The 23,889-nt window shown below is 33.9% G+C and overlaps 2 protein-coding genes across 2 annotated transcripts in view; one reads left to right on the top strand and one right to left on the bottom strand.

The window, feature by feature from the left end:
- The window catches only part of LOC121426107 (polycystic kidney disease protein 1-like 1), a 115,127-nt gene extending 102,584 nt beyond the window's left edge, over positions 1-12,543 (bottom strand). Inside the window, exons 1-5 of the mRNA XM_041622270.1 lie at positions 12,263-12,543; positions 10,752-10,872; positions 8,845-8,937; positions 7,439-7,620; positions 3,123-3,278 (exon numbers count right to left, since the gene is read on the bottom strand). Of these exons, the coding sequence (XP_041478204.1) occupies positions 3,123-3,278; positions 7,439-7,620; positions 8,845-8,937; positions 10,752-10,872; positions 12,263-12,341 (631 nt within the window). The 5' untranslated portion in view covers positions 12,342-12,543. The remainder of the gene's footprint in view (positions 1-3,122; positions 3,279-7,438; positions 7,621-8,844; positions 8,938-10,751; positions 10,873-12,262) is intronic.
- A 5,835-nt stretch (positions 12,544-18,378) lies between these two features.
- Positions 18,379-23,889, top strand: part of LOC121426090 (putative sodium-coupled neutral amino acid transporter 11) — a 42,708-nt gene continuing 37,197 nt past the window's right edge. The window contains exon 1 of the mRNA XM_041622243.1: positions 18,379-18,843. Within this exon, the coding sequence (XP_041478177.1) occupies positions 18,787-18,843 (57 nt within the window). The 5' untranslated portion in view covers positions 18,379-18,786. The remainder of the gene's footprint in view (positions 18,844-23,889) is intronic.

Consider the following 23,889-nt stretch of genomic DNA (forward strand, 5'->3'; position numbering starts at 1 on the left):
CAATTTAAATAATAAATATTTTCTTGCAACACCCCCAAGATCTTGATCTAACTCCAATAGATAATAGCTTTACAGAATTTTGAAACACTTTAGGAATGTCTAATATTTGCAGATCTATGTATATTCAAATTGTAAAAGTCCAAGCTAATGATTGAAAATGATTGATTTTCTAATATCTGTTTTGAATTGTCCTTGCTAGCAAGGATATATTTCCCAAAGGCTCAATGTGTAAAATAATAAAAGTAATTTATGTCCTTCATTTTTTTTAGAGGTAGAGCAACATTTTTTTCAATTCATAAGGCTAACTACATGTATATACTATGTATTTTATGCCCACAGTGTTCTAGATTTTATACTTAATTACAATTACATTGTGCATATTTGTGTTCGCAATTTTTCACAATGCATATGTATTCTTCATGCAAGTATGTGTCTGAAAATTCTGAATAAATGAATAAATGCCATCCATTACCTACATGAAGTAACTAGTGTAGGGATTGATTTTGTACTTATATTTCTTTCCACTCTTATTCAGGAATCATCCCTTTTTTTCTAATAGAATATCCCTCATTTATATTCACCCTTTTCATCCATGTACATCTCTCTCTCTCCCTCTTACACATTGACTGCTGTTCAATCCTCACACAAGGTTCTTTTTATATTAAATCACTCCACCATCCTTCATACTGCTTTCTTCCATCCTCTCTCTTTTACTCTCCCTCTCCTTCCACCTCTCTCCTTCTGATTGGTCATAATATGTAGTAGATGCAGTCAAGCTTACATGTAGATGATAATTTGCATATTGTTTGAATATCTTTTGTTTATATATTTGAATATTCAGTTGTACTTTTTGATATGTTTATTTACATTCATAAGAATATTGATGTGCCTTAACTAATTTGCATGGAATGTTACCAAGAATGCAGCATGGCTTTGAGTCATTAAAAACTGGGAGTTGGCCAGTAAATTCTCAACCAGACAACAGGTCTGCTGGTCTGCCTCTGTTGAAGAGTACTAGGAATGTATAACTAGGTGGTTTCAAACCGCCTCGATCACAAGAATCCCCGTTAAATTACGAGAACTTTTTAAGGCTAAAAAATACCCGTTAATTATTCCTGCATTCACACCACCCCGAAACACATCCTTCAGGATAAGTTCCCGAAGTTACGAGCATGCGCAGTATGGTCTGATAAGCAGGCAAGGCGCGAGATTCAAAATCACTAGCCCAGCAGCCACCCACGCCGCCGCGCCCAATGACACACTGGGCTAAAAGTTCCCGTAATTTGCTTTCACATCGCCAAAATACCTGCGACCTTGGAAAAATCCCCACGAAAGTTCTCGTAATTTCGCCAAGTACCTACTATTTAGCGGGTATTTCCTTTCGGGGAAATTACGCGTAGTTTGCTTTCACATTACCAAAATACCTGGTATTTTCTGATCGGGGTAAATTTCCCGATCAGAGAATACCTGGAACTGGCGAACTTCGAGGCGGTCTGAAACCACCTACTGTTAAAACCCTGTACTACACTAGAATTAAATTATGAAACAAGAAGGCCTACATTTCACAGGTATCATGTACAAGGGATGCTGCCTAAAATATATCAGATGGAATCATTGACATTGTCATGAAAATTTAGTCATATGGGCATTAAAAGAATCAAAACAGAAAAAATCCAGAAAAAGAGAAAATGGTAAGTTATAAATGACATAAAATGAAAACTGGTATATCTAAATGTGGATACATGTACATTATATTTAATGCCACAAGAATACAACTTCATTTGTATGGTTTTGTTCTGTTTTGTTTTGTTTGTTTCAATACAAATAGGCCAGATGAAGGCCATACTGGCCAATAGCTAGCCATTAAATGAGATATGATTGAAAACTACCTCTAGTGTCCATGCCTGGATTCTTTTACGTCTTTAATGCCAATAGAAAATATATAAATTTAGTCATCATTGACTATTTGACAGTGCTCACTAATAAATGTTTGTATGCCTACAGGCTTTTGGAAAAAAATCCTCCTCTACCAACCAAACTGATTTAAAGTAATATTGTGTGGCAGTTATCAACATCAGAACAATGTATCCAAAAAAGGTTGGCGATCCACCTTGTAAAGAGGAACTATTCAATTTTCATAACCACGATGTGGCTGACTAAAAAAACATCCATTATATAAGAAGTGATTTATACAGTCTAGATTTAACAATCAAACTTTTGATTCCAAAATCCTTGCCCGAATTGAAAGTTACAAATGTAAGCTTTTGTGGAGTGAGATATAACTCTGCCAGATTCACCATGATCAACAAGTCTTTTTGTTAAAGTTACATAACACCCCCACCCCCTTCATCCAACAGTATTCACACAAACAGATGAAAAGAAGTCAGCGAGAGTGTACATGTCTACTCCAACACTGTATAGAGGTGAAGAGTGATAGAGATAGAGAGAAAGAGAGAAGGGAACAGAGAGCAAGCACTGCATCATTGTTCCAAGAAGCCAATGAAATGTTTGCATCGAGCAAATAAGTTTCGCAATAAACAGCAAAAACCTCAACTGCTACTGTAAGCAGGCTGAACATGGACTGTATGCAATGTTATAGATTTGTGGAATTAGGCCTACATGTTTTATAAACATTCTGGAACTTTTCTGTGATTTAGGTTTTATTTTTGCCTTAATATCTCCTAAAACCAAGTATCTTTCTCAAGTGATTTTTTTTAAGTTCTGTTGCTACTCTCAGTTCAATTTTCTTTTGTCTATTGAATCAAACCTTTTTTCAATTTTAAAAGTCTTACTTTACATCAATATATTCACAATAGTTTTCCTACAGCTCCAATTCCAATCAATTATAATTAATAAAGAATGATAGAAGTTTGAGTCTCAGACACTCTTTGAATATTTACAATTCTACACAACTTCAACTATATAATATTTTTATGCTAGACTATAGGCAGACAAGTACATCAAAAGTTGAATACAATATTTTTTCCCCAAAAAAAGAAAGGAAAGGGATCTAAGATAAATGGATATTATTCAACTGGGAAAGAAATCATACAGTATCGCATATGAAAATAGGCTACTCAATATATTATTTCATATAAGTTACAATTGCAATGCCAACATACCTATGAACCAGACTCCAACTTGATGGAATGTATATATGAGGCTGGATGTAGTGGAAGAATTAGTGACAGATTTAATGGACTGCTTGACCATGCTGCCGTTGATTGACCAGGTGAAGTTCACATGTTCTAGGTCTCTAGCGGCCACATTTGAAATACCTATTTGGAGAAAGATCAAAGGATGTTGTTTGTTTGTAGTTCTCACGACTTTTCAAACAGAATCAAAGTATTAAAGCTTAAATTGTAATAAAAAGTATTCAAGAAATCAAATGTTTTCCTCTTAGTACAGTTTCATAAACATGCAATTTTAAAGGGATGGTCCGGGATGAAAATATGTATAGCTTGATAAATAGAGTAGAATTCACTAAGCAAAATGCCGAAAATTTCATCAAAATCGGATAACAAAAATCAAAGTTATTGAATTTTAAAATTTAGCAATATTTTGTGAGAACAGTCATCATGAATATTCATTAGGTGGGCTGATGATGTCACATCTCCACTTGTTCTTTTGTATTTTATTATATGAAATTAGGCTTATTCAAATTTTTCCTCCAAAAAACTAGAAAAATTGGATTGACATCTGATTTAGTGCATTATACATGTACATGTATATTTATTGCTGCAACTTATTTCATTATAAGGGAGACACATTATTCACACAAGTATGACAAAATGAAAAAATTATGATTTTATGTAATAACATAAGAAAACGAAAAGTGGAGATGTGACATCATCAGCCCACCTAATGAATATTCATGGCGACTGTTTTCACAAAATATTGCAAAACTTTGAACTTCAATAACTTTATTATTTGTCATCCGATTTTGATGAAATTTTCGGCATTTTGCCTAGTGAATTCTACTCTATGTATTAAGATATCAATATTTTCAGCCCGGACCATCCCTTTAAGAACACAAATAACAAAAATCATAGAGTTCAATTTCAACCATTCAAATTCACCATTAACAAAATTTTCTCTAAGTCATGTATTAACAAGTATTTTGAAAAATAGAGATGATAAAAAAAACAGGAAAAAATAGATGCAGGAATACAGATAATGTGACATTACAAAATCATATACATGTACGGGCTTACAGGCATACACCATAAAACATAATTATGTAAATACACGTAGCCAAGTTCATCTTCCACAAATTATTTGAAGAAGAAAGTAAAGAGGGAAGATCTTTTCCTCTTGTTTAACTTATCCCTCCAAACTTTTCAGACTAAAGTGTATCCGCACCAGTTAAAAAGATATTTCAGAACACATGTTTTGAGTAAGAAAATGTAATGGCTTTATAAACAATGAACAAAAGGAAGTCTTTATCCTTTCAAAGGAAAAGACAATTTTGGATTTAGGGTGAATCTCTCTGTAAAGTCAAAGAGATAATTCTTAATCCAGATAGATATACAGATGACAATAGGTCCTCTGTCAGGGTATCTTCCATTCCAGATGAAGCTGAAGACTAACTTGATACCAGGATTCAAATCCAAAAATCCTCAGCTGACGTCCACTGGGGATACTCCACCTAGCCCATCTTTCGATGGCAGGCGGCAAAAGTCAATCTATTTTAACAAAAACTTGCCAAGGCATTGAAGTCCCATCTTTTTTCAATAGGATACAAAAGATTTTAGCATTTTAGAAATAAGCTTGCAGTTTTGAGCAGAAAGTAATTAACTTTTTTCAGATGTACATGTATACAAAACTCACTTATCCTTTTTTTAATAAAAAATTTGTAACTGTTTTCACAATGGATGGATATACAAACAATAACCAAGTTCAAAAGAAAAATGTACCATATAAAGAAAACTATCGCTTTTTTATCTTGTTTTATACATCAAAACAATATAGAGCAGCAATATAAATTGTATAGCTCAATACATGAATTACATAAGAGCAACATAGCAACAACCAAAATGAACACAAATGGAATGCACAAGAAACTTCATGTACATGTATTAGGTAGTTCTCAGTGAAAGAAATGAAAAAATACTATAAATCAAATATGAAATAATTCAGGACCATTAAAGAATCCTTAACCTATGCTTGGCTCTGTTGCCATGGTTACATTTTACACAGATGATATGAGTTCAGTGAACCCTGGTGTCAGTGAAGAATTCCCATGATTAAAGGGAAAGTCCATTGCCACTTTACCAGAGAAGTTTGTCCCAACCACTGGCGGTCCAGGGGGAACATCTGGCCCATCCCCTCCCCCCCCCCCCCCTCTGCCGTGAGAGGCATAATCAAAATTTGTAATGTAAAAATGCCTTTCTAACACAAGTGTGCCCCTCCCCCCCCCCCCCCTTTGAAAGCGAGGACCTTTCTTTTTTTTTGCTTGTCAAATTCTCCTCAGGGAAATACGCCCCCCCTTGGAAAATCCTGGATCCACCCCTAGTCCCACTCTAAATTCCAAGGATTTAAAACAAATCCAGATCGGCTGTGAATAGTGACCAGTCCAATATTAGATTTAGATTTAAAAAGATTTGAATTTAAATCTTTTGAGATTTAAAATTTAATCCTTAAGATTTAAAATAAAATTCAAAATACGGCTGGTCACTATTCACAGCCAATCTGGATTTATTATAGATCCTTGAAATTTAGAGTGTAGATACAAAATATATTACTTGTCATTCACTGATTGCAATTGCAAATAAAAGAATGCGCCACCTGCAGAAGGAAACTTTGTCTAAAATGTATATAAAAGAAGTTCTATAATCTAAAATTCTACAAATTATGATTGCAGATTGGTGTCCTTACTCTTTCTCTAAAAAATACTTATTACAATTCAGTACAAGACCTGCACAAACAAACAATACAATATACAATACATGTATAATCATACCCAGTACTTGTATTTTTTTCTAATACACTTCACATTAAATAATAGTCACCTGCATTATCAGTTATTGATTGCACATAATTTGATACACATCCTTCAATTAATCTATTACTTATAAATCAAATTATTGTTGGATTAAATTTCCGCACAAAAAAAATGATTTTTTTTTCTAATAATTTTCTTCAAAATATATATATTGATGATATCATCTCCACAAATATTCAAACAGTTGCTGAAAAAAAATCAATTATTGATTGTAGACCCTTAATGTTTTGAAACATATAACAGCAGAGAAAAATATATCACCTATTATAACTGCAAATGTTTTTTGTGTGTGAATCTGCATGGGGATACAAAATTCTATCATGATGTCATCAATTATTAATTGATTTGTCTCTATGCAATGCATTTCAAATTAAGTCTACCAAACAATACTCTATCATTGCAAATATGTTTTAACTTTCAAAATAAATATATGTGCTGAAAAATAAATCATACATTTATAATCCAATGCAACATTTTTTAAGTTTCAAATGTTTCTATGAAACAATTCTTATTACCCTTTAACACTTTCTATTAAAACTTTGACTGAAAAAATCCTTTTTATTCAATAAACTGTCATGAAGATGTGCAACTTAGTTTATAATGCTTCCTGAGTTTACATACTCAAAGGAACACATTCCCCGACAAACATGTGCTCAACTTGATGAAATTAATGCAGAAATCAGAAAAATAAACTCTTCCCTTTAAGATGCAACCCGATCAATTAAAAACACTCAATTCTACATTTGTAAACCTGTTTAGTGACAACTAAGAGGCAAATTCAAATTTCAGTTTAAGCTACAGTACAATACATAAAAATATAAATTTCCACACGGAGATTGACAAAAAAAATACAAGGAACATGACTTGTAAATTTTAAGGTGGCAAACACCTTTAAATAACTTACTACTCAAGAAATAATCAACTTAGTATTTGAAATGCAATACAAAGTTGAAATACATTATCATTCTTGGCAATCTATAAATGAAATTCCCTTTGCAAACACATGTATTTGATTGTCAGGTGTATAGAAAGCTAACATCCCACCGCTGCCACCAAAATTATAAACAGCTATAAAGTAGTGATGGACTTCAATAAAGGAGTAAACAGCAGAATATAAGAATGTTCCATCAATGTTAATATTGATTTCAGTATCAATTCTAGAGAATGGCTTGGAACATACACCCTTGGAATAATTGTGTGAAAGTGATTACCATATAAGTCCATGTATTGAGTTTGAATTTATCTAAAGTAGGTGGCTTGAGTGTTTCTTTGGGAGATCCATCTGTGTCATTTTTTTTCACCTCCATTAATTCCTTCTCACTTTATTTAGTGAAACCTCCCAACAGAAAAGGCCTGACACAAAAATAATATCCACATTAATTCAGAAAAAATAACTCCAATGAAGAAGTATCCCCATATTCATCAGACACTTACCAAGTTCTATGTCAGTAGCAGCTGCAAGTTCTATTCTGGCATCAAAGAGAGATGTGATACCAGTCTGCACCATAGTGGATCCTTTCGAGAGGGAGAGCTGGAGAAGGTATGGACCTTCTGTGGCATAGATACTGACTGTATCTGTACTGCCACATAATAAATGGGGTCTTTCTTCTTCACATCTGAAAAAAAGGAAGATTTATCTAATAGATTTCTTTGACATAAAGAGGATTTCAGCCATTTAAAGGTTTAATAACAAATCAGCAATCTAAATCATCATCTCAATAAGTACATGTAATTTACATTGCAGTCCATACATATTCTTAACAAGATAAACCCTGCAATGCTAAAAAATCTTTCAAGACAAAATGAAAATTGATATGAAAGAAATGTGAAACTCAGATTTATAAGCAGGTTGAAAAGGTTTGAATGCAATTGTTATTTGGGCTAAAAAATATATATTAATATAGAAATGATCAAGAGATTAAATTGTAAATTCGCAATGCACAATAGTCATTACAATACTGTGTAACAGATAACAGTAAACCCTGAGATACTGTCAAGTCTACTGAAGATATTAAATTTTTATGTCACCGATTTCGTATTTTACTCAGAAATGACACAAAAATGGGTTGCTGTGGGTCTCTTTTTTCCCTGTAAACCAAGTAATGGTTAAGCTTGCCCAGTTTGGGGCAATTTTAGTAGGTTTCATCATAGGGTCAGCATTTTCAAAAGTATTTGAAATAAACATCCTAAGAATTGATTGATTTTCATATTGTGGGCCATCACATACTAAAGAGCTGAGGCTAGTTTAAAACAATCTTGTAATACTAATACTAATAATTACTAATAAGCCTGTCACAAATGGAACATTACAAGCCAAAGAGATGAAATTATCTGAAATTATTTATTAAACTTTTCCAGAGAAATTGAAGCTCACACCTCATACTACTCTACATGTAAGTACATGCCCCTGCCCCCAGGTACATGTATGTATTTCAATCAAGCAAGCAATAAAATCAGAAAAAACACAAATGAAACTCATAATTCCTCTGACAAACACCAGCATTAAAGTTTATGTTTTTTTAATTGCTCTTACAATCATCAATCAAAATGTAAGGTAGGTCGCATTGACCAGATCAATAGTCAATATAGTGAAAAAAATATTAATCAGATATATCAAAATATCAATTAGATATCTCTAATTAATATTCTGGAGTAATCTGAAAATACAAAAATATAATTTCTGTCTTTTACGTCTATAAAATTCTTTTTGAAACAGAATACATTTGACTAGTTACAGAATCAAATTTGAAATCAATTTTACAACTCCATCTATCAAAATTTTTGACATAAATCTTTATTTACAAAACAACATTCCATAACAGACAAAAATTATCACTTACATTTCATTGCAGAGATTGTCAGATGCTTCAAACACTGTTTCAACATTATTACCGCACCAACACATATCATTCCCAATGGCTGCATAGTCATACCTGGAAATGAAAAAAAATGACAATAATAATGGTGAATATATATACTGCACAATTTCTATTGATACTATATAGCCAAGGAATTAGTATGGCATTTAAAGATTTACGTTATTCCGGTGAAATAGTTCTGGACTTCTGGGCATGTCTTCATGAATAATCAATGAGCAAACTGGTAATGTCATATCCCAACTTGTTCTTTTGTATTTTATTATATGAATTTTGGTTTATTCAATTGTTTCCTTCAAGAACCAAAAATATTGGAATTAACAATTGATAAATGCATTAGATATTCATTGCTGAGATTTATTTCATTATAAGGGACATATCATTCACAAATGTACATGAAAAATGAAACAATCATGATTTCATGTAATAACACAAGAAAAATTAAAGTGGGATCATCAGCCCATCTAATGAATATTCATGACAACGTGCACATAACTTTCTTCACAATATATTGCTAAACTTTAAAATTCAATAACTTTGCTATTTGTTATCAGATTTTGATCAAATTTTCAGCATTTTGCTCCGTGAATTTTTTATCTATTTATTCAGATATAAATATTTTCAGCCCAGAGCACCACTCTTCAACAAAGAAATGCAATAATAACAGCAATAAAAAATTTATTCTTTTCAATTACAGCACTTTTTTTTCCCATATTATTTTGCCTCATTCAATAATAAGGCATTTTAATAATCAATATGAAGGAACTAAGGAATGATCACAGCTTTTTACTGCCTAATCAAGGAAATAAAAAATCATGTTCATAAAGTCCACTCTCTGGTCCTTTTCTGGAACCTTCAAGAATAATTATGCTGTTCTGCACTCTTAATGAAAATAAACATGTTGTTGTTATTTTCTATGGTTTAGATATTAATCTGGTTTTAGATACCACTTTCTTCCAAACCATTTTACATTATGATCTTTCCATCATGCTTTTGCCAGACTTTCTTCTGAAAATGAATTATGAAATGCTTGGCCGTTTGTATGAGTACTATATATATATTCCTGTTTTTGCCAAAATTTCTTCTGAAAATAAATAATGAATTGTTTGGCTGTTTCATATATTCATGTTTTGGCCAAAATTTCTTCTGAAAAAAACAATGAAATTATGATCATGTACACATTTAATAATCCGCTGCCGTGGTTGATTTTTTCATTAAAAAAATAACACTTCAGGGTAAAGAGTTACAGAAACGATTACCATCAAGAAGACAAGCTGTTTTCACTTAAAGCAAAACAATCATAGAAATTTATTAGTATTTATTAGTTTTGGAAAAATGATATTCCACAAATTGCTCTTTTTCAATGGAAATGGTCCATGATTATTGAATACTATATATCCTTTTTTATCTTTTTTTTTAAATGAAAATTTGTATAAAATTATGTGTCAGATTTTATCAAATCCACAAGTAATATCATTTAGGAGAAGACATTACTTTTTTGAAAATTATATCAAATGACAAAGAGCTTTATGTATGTGAGATCAAAATAAAAATATGCATACATGTAAATTCATAGACAGATAATCAGCTTATGGTGATAACACATTTTGGAGATCTCATATTTTCTGAGGAACAATATTGTTTTCAGTGTGAATTTCCCCTTTATATAAAAATCTACAACCAAATCAAAAATCATTAAATAGTTGAAATAATAAGAATGACTACACTACACTACACTCCACTACTACACTACACTACACTACGAAATTGGACACATGCATCTGAGAATAAATCAACAATGGTAGAATAACTACAGGTTGTTTTTTAAACCATTTATGGTGAAATTTGTTTAAACTATAAAAGATGCTTACCCATTTTGATAGCACTGTGAGCAACAGGTGGTAGGTGTGGCAGCAATATTTTGTTGCGCAACATAACTTGGATCTGATGTTGTTATAGTGGACCAAGCACATCCTCTGTACCACTGTGAACCTAGAATATGAGAAGGCATAGAATAAAGAAATTAACATATGTTGCAATCCAGTATACACGTTTGGTCATATACATGTACACAAATAGGCCTACTCGTAGAACAAAAGAACCCCTTTATGAAGTTGCCTTAGTCCAAATAGCATTGTACGATGCATTATGGTATGAAATCTGACTTTTTCAATGAAAATTTTTGTATGTTTTCATTCACTAAATTAATTCACCGCTGTCATCATATTTTCCACAAAGTTATTGATTATTTCTTTAAGAGTTATCAATATTATTGCTTATATTATCATTATACATGCATTATTATTATCATTATTGTGGTTGCTGTTCCTTTTTTCCTTTTTTCATTATTGCTGTCACCATTATCATTGTTAATACTTTGCATGCCAATTTTACATATTCATCTAATTAATTTGAACAAAGAGATTAATGCAATAATTAGTTCCCTCCCATTTATAATTCTTATATGGGTATTGTTCTATAAGTAGTATTTGTAAGATAATTAACTATTTCAATATTAAATGAACTCAACACATCGAAATCTAGATTCAAAGAAAATATTGTAGTTTTCATTAATATCCCACCAGAAGTTAGAAATCATCCAGTGTGCAAAACAAAGAGCAAATTATCATTCGTAATTTTCATTATTATTCATCACATGAGCATTTTTATTCACATCATTTACATTCATTTAAATCTATTTTTGTAGTCATGGTCAGTTAATGATATATATTTTTTTTAGTTCAACTGACAATGCTATAATTCCACCATGGAAAATAAAACTGGAAATAAGTATAAAATACAAACACAAACATCTCGTAGACGTAACATCACAGAGTGCTGATTCTGAAGATGGAGCATTTCAATTGAATAATTTTATTTCTTAAAAAATGACCACAGTAAACTAAATATGACTCTAAAATAACTCAATAACAAACATGTTCCAACATAATTACCAGGCCAAGCTTATTCCCTAAAAGGATAATATCACTAGACATACTACATTTTCAGATTTATTTCCAACAGAAATGACATAAATATTGATACATATCATTTTCAAACAAATATTTCATACATTTATAACAAATATTCTGAGATTTGTTCTCAGACTAAAGAATTAAAAACCGAAATGTGAATTCACTGAGTAAAAATAAGATAATTTATAGTACAGATGTAATGTTCAATTAACCTCAAAATCAGTATAACTGTTAAACAGGTTCCCTATCCCTACATTGTACAATGCAGATCTATTCTATAGTCAAAAGTTTCCACAGCAGTCCGTGTATACAGATGCCACCCCTTCCAAAACAAACTTTCTCCGCAGAGAATCCTCCGGAAAACTGGATTAAAAATCAATGCCTTTAATCACTGTCATCTCACTTACCTGATACTAGGTTAATCACAGATATAAGAAGAAAACATTTAATCAAGGTGAAGGTTTTTGAGAAGCCGTAGACCGACATTTTATTCGTCGTTTATGTTCCATTATCTTCCAAGAAACTGAGCTGCCGGAGATGCGGCCGAAAGTTCCTCCATGTCTTGCGCGTGCACTGATTTGTTCTACATGTAGATGTACAACCCAATACACTGTGCGATTACGCACGGGTGATACACGGAGATGTTGGTAACAAAATTTTATCTCGCTGTTGTCGTCTGCGCGAAAACGTAATTTTCAATAGAAACTCTAAGCAACTTGGTATTTCAAGGTTTGAGAGCTTTTGGCCAAATAAATCCCGGCTTTCACGATCTGAAAGAAGGATTCTATGAATAGAAGGATTAAGTGGAGAGGGTTTTTTTATGTTGTTCGTACTAAAAGCTAACGGACCAAACATCTTTCATGAGAACCAAGGGTATTACCGCGGTGTAGTAATACTATTACTCATGTACAAGAAATAATTGTAACATTCAATCCCATTTTTAATTGAATAACGGGTTACAAGCCGCCTAACGCAGATCTTTTCCTTGCAGTCCATCAGCCTTTCATATACTAGAACGAAAAGGGTAGAAATAGGATTAAAGATGAAACAATGAGAACAAAAAAGATAAATGCAAGAGTCGGAGAATATCGATCCAATTAGCACATAGTTGTGGGAAAAACGTTATCATGTTTGTTGTGTGCCTTTAGTTTGACCATAAATACAATGGGGTATGTCCATATTAATTATAATAAACAGAACATATTTAATCATTTTTACTCCAATACCAAAATACCACGTCCCCTCTATTACTGATGTCTAGATGTAAAATTGACAAAACTTTTCTCTCCTACAAGTATCAAATCAACCCGGGACAAATCAATTGTTTATTTCTTCTTTATTTGAGTTATAATAAATTAGTCTATTGATTTATTGAATGAATTGTAGGTGTAACCCTATAGATTCAGATTTAATGGCACAAAAAGAGAGTGAAGGCCTAGTTTTATGTAAAAGAATTACGAAGGCCAGATTTATATTATTTCTCTCTCTTTTCATTATCATTATCCATTACAATCAAGACATGCGTACATTTGCATTCAGTGTCAGTTTTACTTTTTCTCATTTAGAACAAAGAAAACCAAAATTGGTATTAGTATCATAAGTACTGAAAACAATCAAAGATCAGTGCATACAAGAGAAAAATCAGAATTTTGAACACAGAATTATAAAATAAATCAGTATTCTGAACACTAGTTGCGTGAATATTTGGCTGGAAATGGAGAGGTCCACAGAGAAGCGAAGCTTGTAAGTCGTGGACCCCTCATATATTTTTTTATTTACCCATAAATTAAAAGAATGGTAGTGACCAACACAGAAGTTTTTTAAAAAATACATAAAACATCTAAATGCACATTGTTTTAAGGTAATGAGTAAACAATCAAAGTAACAAATATATGCAGAACTAGAAGAATGGTGTACACATGGACAGAACCGCCGACGGTACTGAGGGATCAAGACTCAAGCAGCATAAACTGAGTGCGAAATATTATTTTAACTGCGAGAGAAAAATGAAATGTTGAGAGAATAGTTTGCAAGTGGTGACGATTTCTTTGAAATATGAAAATTCTGTATAGATACTGAAATAAAAAAGTGCTCTAAAATACTGGATAAGAAGGTGCTCTAAATACTCTCTGTCCGTGCTCATGCGTTTCATTTCAATAGTGTCTTTGTCCAGAGTGGTCGAGTGGGCCGAAGCGCACCCCCCACCCACCCTCTCCATGACTAAAAAAGGCAAAATTGGGAATAGAACGGGAAGCAAAGCCAAATGGGAAGAATAACAAAACAAAGGGGAATGAATCTGGAATGTCTAAAAACTTTCTGCTCACCATAAAGCATAATGTGATATAATAAAAAAAAACGCGCCTGGCACTCGAATCGATTAGAGAAATATCCTATTCAAAAACATCAACGTCAATTTTTTTTAACATCTGTGTGTCAGTGTAATTAATACAAATTTAGATCAAGTGAGATACTGTCCTGTTTATGATAACAAAAAATGCTTTAAATTTCACTTTTTGAAATCCGAATTATAAATTGATTTCCAGGTAATTCTTGAAAAATTAAGATTAATGTTATAGAGTTTGACTTAATTAATTAAAAATGCCGTCAAGACAGCTTCATTATAATTCTCGGCAGTGTTAATCGCTTAAAATCGGATGTGTGATGCGACGGGTAGATGCAAAAGAAGCGAAGAAGAAAACTTGATTAATATAATCATTTTGTTGTTCTTCTGCGTTTTCTTAATAATATGCGCGTTTAATTCATTTAATATGATTATATGAACACCTGTTTAAGTTGGCAGCAAACGATATATACACCCTATCCTCAGCTCTGAGTATACCCCCCCCCCCCTCCAATCATGGAAAACAATAGAAATAAAACTACATTGTTGTTAAAAGAATTTCCCAAATGATTTACGATGTTTTGATTTAATAAAGAACGTGTGGGGGTCCAAATATTACAATGGGGCTTTCAAAAAAAATGCAGTCTTTCCAGTCCTATAGGTGTAATTAGAAAGACATGGAGGAATTTCTTGTTGCTTTTCCAAAAACAATGTTAGTTGAATATCTGTGACAAAACATTGCTCTGGGGAGTGGGTGAGACTATACATGAAAATAAAAAAGCCCGAATATGTCCGGCTAAAAAAAAATTGAATAATGCCTCTATCCTGGTAAACTATTTTTTCTTGGGGAACAAACTAACGCATAATGATTCTGCTTTGGATAACGTAACAAGTATACTCATGAACCATGTGAACACTGACACAAAGATTTCCCGGGGCACCGGACCCTTAAAATGTCAAAAGTAGGAAAAATAAATAGAACGACTGTAAAGAAATTAAAAATGGTTTTAAAAAATCACTGTTTATACATCTAAATCTATCACAGCATATTTTAATATAAAAAGGGGAATACTTTCGCAGGCTCTCTACTTATCTTATTTTATCTATTTATTTATTTCCTTTTATTTTATTCATTTATTTGTCTATTTTTATTTTAGCATTTTTGTTGGGGGAGTCTCGCACACACGTTGTTGTGCCCTAAAAATTAATTGTATGCCTCTCTACGTCATTTGTACACTCTTAAAATGTTGGGTAAAATACTATCCACACACAACATTCGTTAAAAAAAACTATCCAACTCTGGGTATTTTTCAACCAATACTGTGTAGTTTTCACCCAAAGCACACATTACTGGTTCAAAACTTTCCAGAATTTGATTTAAAAAAAAATTAACCGATTGTTGTGTGGACAGTATGTTCCCAACATTTTTAAGAGTGTACGAGTCTGAAGTGTACTTGTATGAGCCACAGAAATCACAATATATTCGAGTACCCGGTATATAATTGGCCAATATACAGAGTGACATTACCAAGGGAAAAAAGAGAAAATAACTAAATATGGTATTTCAGAGCAGGGACGGTAATTTCTTTTCACGCAGGTGGGGGGGGGCTAGTAATCTTGTGGGGGCTATGTAACGTCATCCTTGTCAAATTACCGGAATGTGTATTTTTTAGGGTTGAGGGACTGAGGGTCCGTTTTTTATATTCAAAAGTGACGTGTGATTAAAAGAAGATAAATTTTAAACAGAGACGCTTCTCCCAAATAAATTGAGGTCATCAAGCAAGTGGGGTGCTAAAATTAGATAACTCAGTGTGACCACATTCAAACCGTATCGCATCCAGTATTATATTATTCGGATTCGTTCCCCGTCATGAAGTATTCCAATAACTTCTGACCAATAACGGAGCTTCGTTTCACATAAATCTATTTAGCAAGGCGCTCGTAAAAAGAATGTGTGTGTTTGAGTTTTGTCAGACGTGTATCAATCAGAAGTGATTATTTACGTCTGGGACCGACCTTTAACGTCACCATCCGAAAGACGTAACCAGGGCTCGAACCTCTGCACCAATTTGTAACTTCCCCACAGCTTGTAACTATTCAAATTTTACCGTAGGTGGGGTATGTCACCGTGTGGCACTACTTGTGTGGAGGTACCGTGGCCGAGTGGTCTAAGGCGCCTGGCTATACACGAAAAAGTCCGGGGCTCGATCCCCGGCCGCGGTAGCTATGCCCGTGAGCAAGGCATTTAATCTACAATGCTCTTTTATCCTGCTTTCAAATAAATCAAAATGCTATATGCATTATTGATAACTATAGGTGTGAATTTGTTTAAAAAAAAAAGGGAAAAGGAATTCACAACACTGATAACAAATGCCACTTCTATGGGTGACTTCTTTCTTTTTTAACATTATATTGTGAGGTTGGGAAAATTATCTGTTTGGAGGTAGAAAATAAAGTTCTAAGTCAGCAAACTCAATTATCAAACTGAAGAGGGAAATAAGTGAAACAGATGCAACATGAAGAGAACTTAAACCGAAGAAGTCTGGTAGTGCACTGTTTAATATCTGGGCTGCTTTGCCTCAGCTAAAATCATATCATTCTATAATTTACATAAATATTTAAATTAGAAATAACAACCAATCAAACTAAAGAAAATGGAAGGATCGAACTAAAATGTAAGGACCCAATTCATTTCCATCTTCATACTATATATATGCCCATTCTGCTTTATAAATGTATTAATTAATTCAATTAGTATAAGTTTGGGATTGTCATTTTTTTTCAAGCAATCTGCTTATGATGACAATCCTTCTCCTGCAAATTGTGAATATCATATAGTTAATCATTTTTTTCTGGAATTATCTGTTTAATACTCTTTATTTATGATTCATGCCAAAAATACTAACATATGTTTATTATGTTATGAAAAATGTATTATACGAATGTTATGGATGCAGAAGAAAGAAATGGATGAGATGAAAAAGACATCTGGTGATTATGTAATAATGGAAGTAGAAACTAAGGAATCAGGTGAGGGATGGAATGAGTGGAACACCTGAAGAGAGAATAGAGAAGGAATGAAGATGGCGAAAGAGAATTGGAGGAAAGGCATTCAGAAAAGAATGAATGAATGACAACTGAATATCATTAAACTCAAATAACCCAATTTCAGACTGCAATGGCAGTGCTGAAAAGAAATGCAAAATTGAACATAAGTCTAGGCAGAACAGAATTAGTGTACAACAGCTGAAGAATAAACGAAATAGACAAAATAACCATCCTACAATATGTAGGCTATTCATCGCAATTGTGCTATAATATAACCTTGAAAGGGGTACGATATACATGTATATGATCATCTAATTCATTGCAGTGTAGGAACCATTTTCTTGTTATCCTTTATAGATATTAATCCCTCTAAAATCAGTCTCTCATTGCTTGGCTCGGGATTCATTTAACACCTGGGTCGAGCCCGGGGGGGGGGGAGTCAAATATATTGCTGTACACATGTGTGACCAAGGAATTTCCAAACACCCTCTAAGTTTTTCTTTGTGTGCAAAAATGCATTTAGTGACTCGTAAATAAGACCAATTGAATAATGTGAGCGTGAAGCGCGAGCTGAAAATTTGTGACATTCCAACCTGAAAACTGGACATTTTAAGCATTTTTAAAAACATGAATAGAATGAGTACCTTACTAAACAATAATTGAAGCAAGCACGAAGCGCGAGCCAAACATTTTGAGATTTTCATATCTAAAATGTATATGTTTTATTTCAAAGAAGGTATTTTATTTTGAAACTGAAGAGCACATTTCACTTTGAAAAAAGGCAATTTCCATTGGCCAAAGGTCACTTTTTTTCTTACTGGGATTTTTCTGGGGGCAAGTTCCCCCCTCCCCCCGGGACATATCCACGGAGGATTTGTCAATTGTTATTGGGGGTGTTGATCATTGTCACAGCACCCTCAGTAACAATAGATAATCCTCCGTGGATAGGTCCACCCCCCCCCCCCCCCCGGTTTCGCCACCGTTGAACCTGGGAGATACACCAACCGTGCCCCCAAGAGTGTAACTCCGCTTCTCATTGCTCAAGGCTGTTCCGCTTTGACGAACAGCGCCAGCTCATTTGTGCGCACCGGCACCGGCATAAATTCTAAAACCTCCGAAGATGTACTATGTTCTACCGTTTTATACCTCCACGGCTCTACTGAGCTAACTCCGCGTCCGAGTTGTACGTTTGTCAGAAATTGGTGATGAAGGGGGATAACCTTCGTTGTTTGGAGAATAAAGCTACAGATTGGACATCCTACTGAATCGCCCCCACTTCCGAACAACCTGCAAAAGGAAGAAATCCAACTCATTTCTGAGCCAGTTTCTCATATTCCCGGCGGAATCACCGATTTTCTGCATCTCGTCGTGGGAAGGGTGTGCCGAGCGAATCGCGTGTTGTCCCTGGTTTTTGGTTGGCGGATTCGGCGCGCTCATTCATTCGATCGAGTTAATATCGTCTGCTAGAGCCAGAGTGGGTGCAGAACTGCATTTTAATTAGCTGACGATTTCTATAAAATTTTACATTTATCGATAGGAACTATGGATTCTCCTCAAAGTGGACCCAACGAGAAAACGCACATTGTTGCTAAGTCAGAGGTAAGCCATAACTTTAGCACAGGCGCGTACGCAGGATTTTTGAAAGGGGGGGGTTTGAGCTGATTTTTTTTTTTAAATCTCCCGCCCAGTCTCTAAAAAGTGATGAGCGGGGGGGGGGGGGCCGGGGGGGGAATCCTCCCTCTTTTTGTCCTTACAATTTCTTGTGTCATACATTATTATGTAGGGGTACCGTCCATCTATCAGACCGACATCTGGGGAGACAAGCAAAAAAAAAAAAAAAAAAAAAAGGAAACGAAAAGGGGGGGGGGGGTTTGAACCCCCTACTAACCCCCCTTGCGTACGCGCCTGCTTTAGCAATAAAAGTGCCTTTAATAGCCCTTATAGGGAGGAGGAGGATGATGATGATGTAGATAATGTCAATAATAGTAATAAGACTAATAATGATGATGGATGATGATTGTGATAATGGTGATGATGATAAATAGTACTACTACTACTACTATGACTACTACTGCTGTTGCTGCTGCTGCTGCTAGCTGCTGCTACTACTACTACTACTACTACTACCACCACTATACCAATGAAAGTGATGGTGCCAAGATATTTTGATGGGGGGGGCACAGCAACCAACTAGTTCTAGTTTTAGTAGTTATTACTGAAAAATGAAAAAGAATACTGGTGGTTTCAGGCAAATTAGGCCTACTTATTTCTAAACTTTCAGTTTTATGTGTTGTCCTATGGTTTTTTCCCGGGGGGGGGGGAGGTTGGTGGCCACTTCCATTCACGAGTGGATACCATGCGCGATCATGGGGTCTCGAAAAGCACCCTAAACACGTAATTTCCATATTCTGAAAATGCACCCCTTAACAAGTATTGGCGTGTGAAACCCTACCCTTAACACGTATTGGAAACAAAACGATACTCTTGGCAAATATTCCCTGAAAATGAAATGAACCCCTAAACAAGTACAGAAATGTATTCTTGTTACGGGTCCTTCGGTCGTTGGCTTTACCTTATTTGGTTTAGTACGACCCCACCTTCTACACCCCGTGCAAATCGGACTCTAAACACGAAGTTTTAGGGCAAAAAGAAAATCCTTTATAAAACATTTTAATTTTATTAATATATCATCCCCGCAAAATCGACCCTAAACACTTAATTTTCCTAGCGAAATAGATAGGCCTACCCTTTTTTCATTATTTTTGTGTTTTTGACACCCTTATCGTTACCTATGTAACGTGCCCTATCGTGAAAAAGACATCCTTTTTAAATGTTTTTTTGGTCGCGCATGGTAACCACTCGCCAATGTAAGTGGCCCCCCCGGGTTTTTTTGGTGAAATTTCTTTTTTTTCTTTCCAAAAAAACAATTTTAAGCCTTTTACATACTGAAATATTCTTGATCAAGTTCGTACCTCGGGGGGGGGGGGGGAGGGGGGGGGGGCAAAACCTATATGTGACACATTTTACTCAGTTGTATTTTATGGGTATAGATAACCAATACCTTTTTATTATTATTATCATTTCCTCCCTTATTTTTATTTTTTCTCTTTGTTTTTCACTACTTGGCCAATATTTTTTTACATTTTACTTTTTCATAACAAATTATCATTCAGAAAACACCCTAAATTAACTCTTAAGCTCTATGATTTTTTCTTCATAATTTCAGAATTCTTTGCAATGAAATTTAGTAAATAAATTGTTCGCACTTTTCAGCCAAGTGGCAGAATGACTTCACACTTGCAAAACACACTGTTTTGGTGTGCAAAAAAAACCCCAACAGAATGTTGTTTGTTTAAAAGTATGAAATTCAGTGACTTCACAGACTGTTTAAAGTCAGTAATAGACAAAAAGTAAAAAGGCAGAGAAAAGTGTGCCATGAGAAACAATTTATATTTCAGTTGAAATACATGTAATTATGAAAGGACACAAAAGCCAGTATAAGTTTGAAAAAATACTTTATGCTTGAGCTCACTCACCTGCACATTCTCTTTTGAAATGACCGTCAGTTCAGATGGACTTTGACCGGTCAAGTTCTTCCCAGTGGAGGTTGATTTGAATAGGTCAAGATAAACAAATCTCAAACAAACTCAACACTATATTTCATAGAAATTAGATGTTATATTTAAGATATATTAAGGTTTTGCTTCGTCTGAAAAAAGAACAACGTTGATGTACGCAACACAGATGACAAGTGCTATACAAATGATTTAGTTGGCAGTGTCTCCACACTCACTTTTATTATTTTGTTTATGAAATATTTCATATTTTGTATTTAATCATAAAGAAGCTCTCTTAATTGAATCATGATGAAATAAAGTAGGGGTTATTACACACCGTGTTTATGGAAAAGTCATTCAATGTTTTGAATGGTTTCTCTGAGGGAAACATGTCTTCATGAATCATTACAAAAATAGAAAAATAAGAATAATGAAATACATGACATCAATGGCTCTGTCACATACTACCCACTTTATGCTGATAACTTTTAAGGGGAATTATGCAAAAAGTTTAAGAAGGTCAAAATTTCATAATTTTGCAACTGATTTCGAAAACATTTCAAAAGAGTTTGGTTTATTCTGACTCTTTTAATTTAAATACAATAGATGTTTAATAATACATTAGCAAATTAATAGCTCAATTACATTAGATCATGATGCTGTTAGCTAGGTACACAGAACATATAAGACAATAATCTCAGTGACAGAAATTGATTTATTCCACTATGATATCATCCAAGGGTGTTAAACCTAGTCTCTCAAAATTCACACATTTTTGTTTAGGGCAGTTGAGTAAAGGCACTATGTGATAGCATCCTCATATTTGTGAAAGTAGCTTCCTAATACATATAAAGAAAAATAATTTGGACTGTTATCTCTTAAAATAGAGCGCTTTTCCTGAGGAGCCCTCAAAATTCTTGAACTTTGAGATACAAGGGTTTAACAGAGCAATGATGATATGTGATACTTTGCATCATTAGTGAGGCAAGCGGCAAGGATACAGACAGCATCATGTTTTAAAGGGTTACACTTCGTAATTCTGAAGGTTCTTTATTCCAAAGGTTCGTAATTCCGAAACACGTAAATTTCCTACACCTCGATGTTCATTAATCCGAGCACTAAGGTTCGTTAATCATTACGTTTTCGGACTAACGAACCTTCGGAATTACGAACCTCATTTCGTTTTCGGATTAACTAACCTTCGGAATTACGAACCTCACTTTGTTTTCGGACTATCGAACCTTCGGAATTACGAACATCATTTCGTTTTTGGACTTACGAACCTTCGGAATTACAAACCTTCGGAAATACAAACCTTCGGAACAATGAACCTTCGGAATTACGAAGCTTCAGAATTACAAATGTATGCGGTTTTAAAGTGCTGGAATGCTCAATTACACTGGAGTGAACAATGGACTGTTAGAATGGTACACAGAAAATAAATAGGTAGGACCTATATACATTGTTGTATAGGTAACAAAAAAATTATATATTGAAATATGCAGGTAATATGATTGATTTTGATTGAAATTAATCATTTAAAAAGGAAAAAACAAGGTACCAACAATATCATCTTGGTGTTGAAACAATGTATCTCCAAAAAAAAAGGGCAGCTCAGAAAAGCTATATTTTTTATTAACATGGCAATTGTGGGAAGTGGGGAACTTCGTACTTTGTGAAAAAATAGTCTCCTAATTTCTGTATAGAAATGTTGCCACTTATATAATCCTCATTTTTATTCTTCTTCATCTTTTTCTGTTGAGTATAGTCCTCATTGTAGAGTATAGTCTTACTTGACTGAGGCAGCAATCACTAGTACCCGTGACATTTGGTGCAGTTGAACAAAACAAAACTGTAGTGCAGAAATGCTCAATGACATTGGAGCAAACAATGAACTGTTATCCTGGTACACAGAACAGCTAATAGGACAATAATCTTACAGTGACAGAAATTGATTTTTTTTTCATTGTATCGTATTCTGTGGGTTGATATACCATTAAGTGCCATCCCATTGTGGTCAATACATCCAGGGGTATGTCTGATGGAGAGTGATAATGTATATTCATACAATGCCTGGATATACTTGAATCCCTGTTTACTTCAAATATTTGAATGTTTGAATATGGTTGAGATTATGGGATAGTATTATTGTAATGACATCTGTAACTCGTTTGTGTAAATATTTAACCTCAAATGTCAAGTAAATTTGAATTTTATCCATTATTTGTTCGGCCTTTTTAAAACATAATGAAAACATAACTTAATTGTTGAGAGTAGTTTCATTACAACAAATTCAAACTGCAAAAGTTTACAGAAAAAAAAGACAATTGTGAAAAAAATGAAAAGGATACATCTTTGAAATAGGTTTGACCGTTTGAGTAATAAAAATGTATTTTTGTTGAAAGCACATGTATATTTTAGTTAATGAAATAAATGAAATAATAAAAAAATATAGGATTCATATAGCCCATGTATCCACCTTGTAAGGTGCTCGAGGCACTCCTATATTACATTGGCTAAGCTAGTCTACTGATTGCGGTGCTCACAGCTTTTTGAGGAATAACTTCCTGCCGGTACCCATTTATCTCACCTGGGTTAAGTGCAGCACAGTGACTGAAATAGCAATGAATCGCTACTTCCACCACCACCACTACTACTACTACTACTCCTACTACTCCTACTACTCCTACTACTCCTACTACTACTACTACTACTACTACTACTACTACTACTACTACTACTACTACTACTACTCCTACTACTACTACTACTCCTACTACTACTACTACTCCTACTACTACTACTACTACTACTGCTACTACTACTACTACTACTGCTATACTACTACTACTACTACTACTACTACTACTACTACTACTACTGCTGCTGCTACTACTACTACTACTACTACTACTACTACTACTACTACTACTACTACTACTACTACTACTACTACTACTACTGCTATACTACTACTACTACTACTACTACTACTACTACTACTACTACTACTACTACTACTACTACTACTACTACTACTACTACTACTACTACTACTACTACTAGTACTACTACTTCTACTACTACT

Source organism: Lytechinus variegatus, chromosome 13 (assembly GCF_018143015.1).
Source record: "Lytechinus variegatus isolate NC3 chromosome 13, Lvar_3.0, whole genome shotgun sequence".
NCBI classification, from domain to species: domain Eukaryota; kingdom Metazoa; phylum Echinodermata; class Echinoidea; order Temnopleuroida; family Toxopneustidae; genus Lytechinus; species Lytechinus variegatus.